The following is a 3,192-nucleotide window of genomic DNA, read 5'->3' as shown; positions in this document are numbered from 1 at the left end:
ATGCATGAACCAAACACTTGAATGGAGTGGTGAAATTAATGTTTATATGGTTTCTCATTGTTTATGTAAAAAGTTGAGCTGATGAAGACTAGTTTATTCACTTTATATGCTTTAGACATGCAAAACATCCACATTTCACATCATTATTGGGTGCTTTAATAATTTAATTGTGTATATGTGACGTCATTGCATGATTACGTAAATGAACTAGTGAATTGAACCTGTTCATTGAAATGAACTGTCAGAAAGAACCAGTTCACAGAAAGAATCGTATTTTCCTGTTGTCTGAGGCTCTGGATTACACGTAATAATGTTGTAAATAATGTTCAGTTTCTTGCACAGACCGATCGTTTCAATTCATAAGAACTCAATATATCGCCAGGAGCCACTAATGTATCAAGACTTGTATTTTATGAATCACCAAGGACCACAGTTTCAGCTAAAATCTTCATTACTGTTCTGCTGAAGAAAAAAAGTCACCTATATCTGGATGGACTGAGGGTGAGTAAATTTAATGTCAAGGCAAAGAAGCACTAAATTAATTGCAGGCCTTCAATCATGCAGCAGAATAATGCAAAACAAATCTAAAATTTGTAATCGTCGTGCTTGTGTTATATTGCACAGACAGTTCAATGAGACCTCCAGATTCATTATAGTGACTGATTGGGCTGCTCAAGAAACATTTTAATTATCTGTTGTGTAGCCTAATATAAAAAAAAAGAAAAGAAAAAGGCTGTTAGATATCTCTTCTCTGATGACAGCAATAAAATAGTACTAATAGCTTTACCAGAAATGTTCTGCTTTAAAATTTTCTTGGTAAAGTGAATCAACATAAATATTGTGTATACATGGATTAATTGGTTTTATATCAGATAAAGTAAACAGTCAAGTAGACATGAATTGCCTTCGCAACCCATTTTTAATACAACAAATTGTACAGCAGGACTTTTATCCATTAGGAATTGAGTAAAAGGAGTAAAATGGATCAAAGATCGCATAAGCTATTGGTTAACAATATCCATCAGCCCATATCAGCAGAAAAAGAAAAGATGTTTTCAGAATTGATTTTAGAGAAATTCTGATTAAATATTACTATGATAATATTTTTATGCGCAATAACATGAACTGGAATGTTCACAGTACGTGCAATAGATAGAACTCAGATTTCAGACCTTAATATGCATCAGCTTTCAGTCTGTGCTGTCAGTTCTCTTTTTGTGACCGGCATTCAGTTTAGTTGCCATTACCTTATGAGAAAGCACTAAAAAGCACTCCCGGATCGGCGGTCCTTGATTGTGGAAAAGAGGAAGTCATCAGTCAACTCTGTCGCTGTGCGCTGTGCTAGATATGGGGAACGTGGAAGAAAAACTCCAATGTAAATGAAGCAGTCTGCCCCCATACAGCTGCAGCAGGACTGAGCGGTGTACAGCGGCCACCTGTGGGGAGGGCAGAGCCGTGTGACAGGCTGGACACCTGCCTGCAGCCCACCGGCACGGCCCACACAGAGCCTAATACGAGAGGACACGCTCATCTTCCACACACCTTAGAGAAATGAAAGCCTTTGGTTCCCTCACAGTCGCCCGGCTCAATTCTCCTGTCAGGATTTGATTTCTAACACTCACTCTGCTGTGCGATTGAAGACCTGTCCGTCACGTTGAACGTCAGATGTCAAAACCGAGTTAAGACGATTTTGAAAGTATTCAGCATTAAAAAATACAACTAAACGAGTAAGTTTAACAAGCACGAACCTTTAATCTCACAGAAAAAGCTCTAAAAGATAGGGTTTAGACAAGACATTGAACAGAATGTCCATCTGACATTTCATACAGAAACCCTGCTTTTGTGATTTATCCTCTGAAAAGCACTAGTCCTCCACTGGCATAAACATTTGGGCTATTTATACGCTCTAATACCATTCCTCTTGGCTCACAAAACCCATCTGAAGCAGCATCAGCCTCACCTTACAGCTTAATCTCTCACAACTTGATAAAAGTAATCTAAACTTCATGTCATTTAGAGAGCGCACACAAGAAGCGAAAAGTGATGGAGGCGATCCAGCAGATGTTTCCACCTGTCCGTGACAAAATTAAATGCCAAAGAACTGGAGAAGAAACCTCTTATTATTGAGAAGCAGCCTCTGGTGGGGACACTGACAGCCTTATCAGGTGTGCAGCAGAGATCTTGCCGACAAATCTACACTCAGCCTGTGAATGAGAAGCTTAAAGGGTCTCTGACGGTACATCAAGCAGACAGAACGTCCATCAGCGGAATGCATATCAACTCACCTACAGCTCGAGCAGATCTGTAGTCCTTGAACATCATGTGTTAAGCAGACGCTCGATCTCCCGGTGACGGCACCCTGTTAAGAAGACAATACAGGCTTAGCTGCGTTTGGGCATTAAGGTGACTGAGATATCTCTTTGAAACAGCCTTGTGAGCATATAACCACAGATGGCTTTCCATCAGCATAGTAACGTCTTGGAGAAGGCAATGTAAATTCAGCGAGAAACAAATATCAGAATAAATCCAAAACATCCATAATGCACAACAGTTTAATAGTCAAAAGTCGCCTGGGATCAAAAATTAACTGTTTACTTCAGCTGTCGATAGCGGATGAACTGAGCTTATTTACCGGGCCTGAAACTGCATTTTGCATTTTTATTAAAATTTATTTTTGTCCCTTGTGTCACTCATATAATGGCCAGTCTCAGTCTTTCAGTGAAACCGCTCCTGTCATAATAACTGTGGGTGCGAACTACGGGGGAGCTAGGGGAGCTCGGCTCCCCTTAATAAGACATGGGCTCCCCTGAAAACGTGATTTGTGAAATTTTGGGGGGTCTCAAAAAATATTGACAATGTGTTATTTTGACGTGCAATTTCAGTTTTGTGTAATATGATCATCGTGGATTATTATGTGTAAAATTGCAAAAATATCATTCATTCATGCATGACGGCGATTTAAACCTAATTCACTTCAATAAAGATAACTATAGATGCTATTCTTGTCATGAGCATCAAGGTGTGGGGGTGCTGCGGTGCAAATTCCACTCATGTTTAGTACATGTTAACTCAAAGGAAAAAATATAAACATTGGACTCTGTGGTCGATTCTGTGTTAAGGTAAGGCATGTTATTCGCAATTATGTGTTGTGGCTGGGTTGTTATAGGTCTGCGTGACTCTCGATGTCTTAGG

The 3,192-nt window shown here is 39.6% G+C and overlaps 1 protein-coding gene across 1 annotated transcript in view; it reads right to left on the bottom strand.

The window, feature by feature from the left end:
* Positions 1-3,192, bottom strand: part of LOC107553323 (ecto-NOX disulfide-thiol exchanger 2-like) — a 273,927-nt gene that overhangs the window by 211,655 nt on the left and 59,080 nt on the right. The window contains exon 2 of the mRNA XM_016235520.1: positions 2,286-2,359. Within this exon, the coding sequence (XP_016091006.1) occupies positions 2,286-2,322 (37 nt within the window). The 5' untranslated portion in view covers positions 2,323-2,359. The remainder of the gene's footprint in view (positions 1-2,285; positions 2,360-3,192) is intronic.

The sequence above is a fragment of the Sinocyclocheilus grahami genome, unplaced genomic scaffold (assembly GCF_001515645.1).
Source record: "Sinocyclocheilus grahami isolate Dianchi unplaced genomic scaffold, SAMN03320097.WGS_v1.1 scaffold470.1, whole genome shotgun sequence".
Taxonomy (NCBI): domain Eukaryota; kingdom Metazoa; phylum Chordata; class Actinopteri; order Cypriniformes; family Cyprinidae; genus Sinocyclocheilus; species Sinocyclocheilus grahami.
Note: the sequence above shows the minus strand (reverse complement) of the source record. Positions and strands in the feature narration are given on the sequence as shown.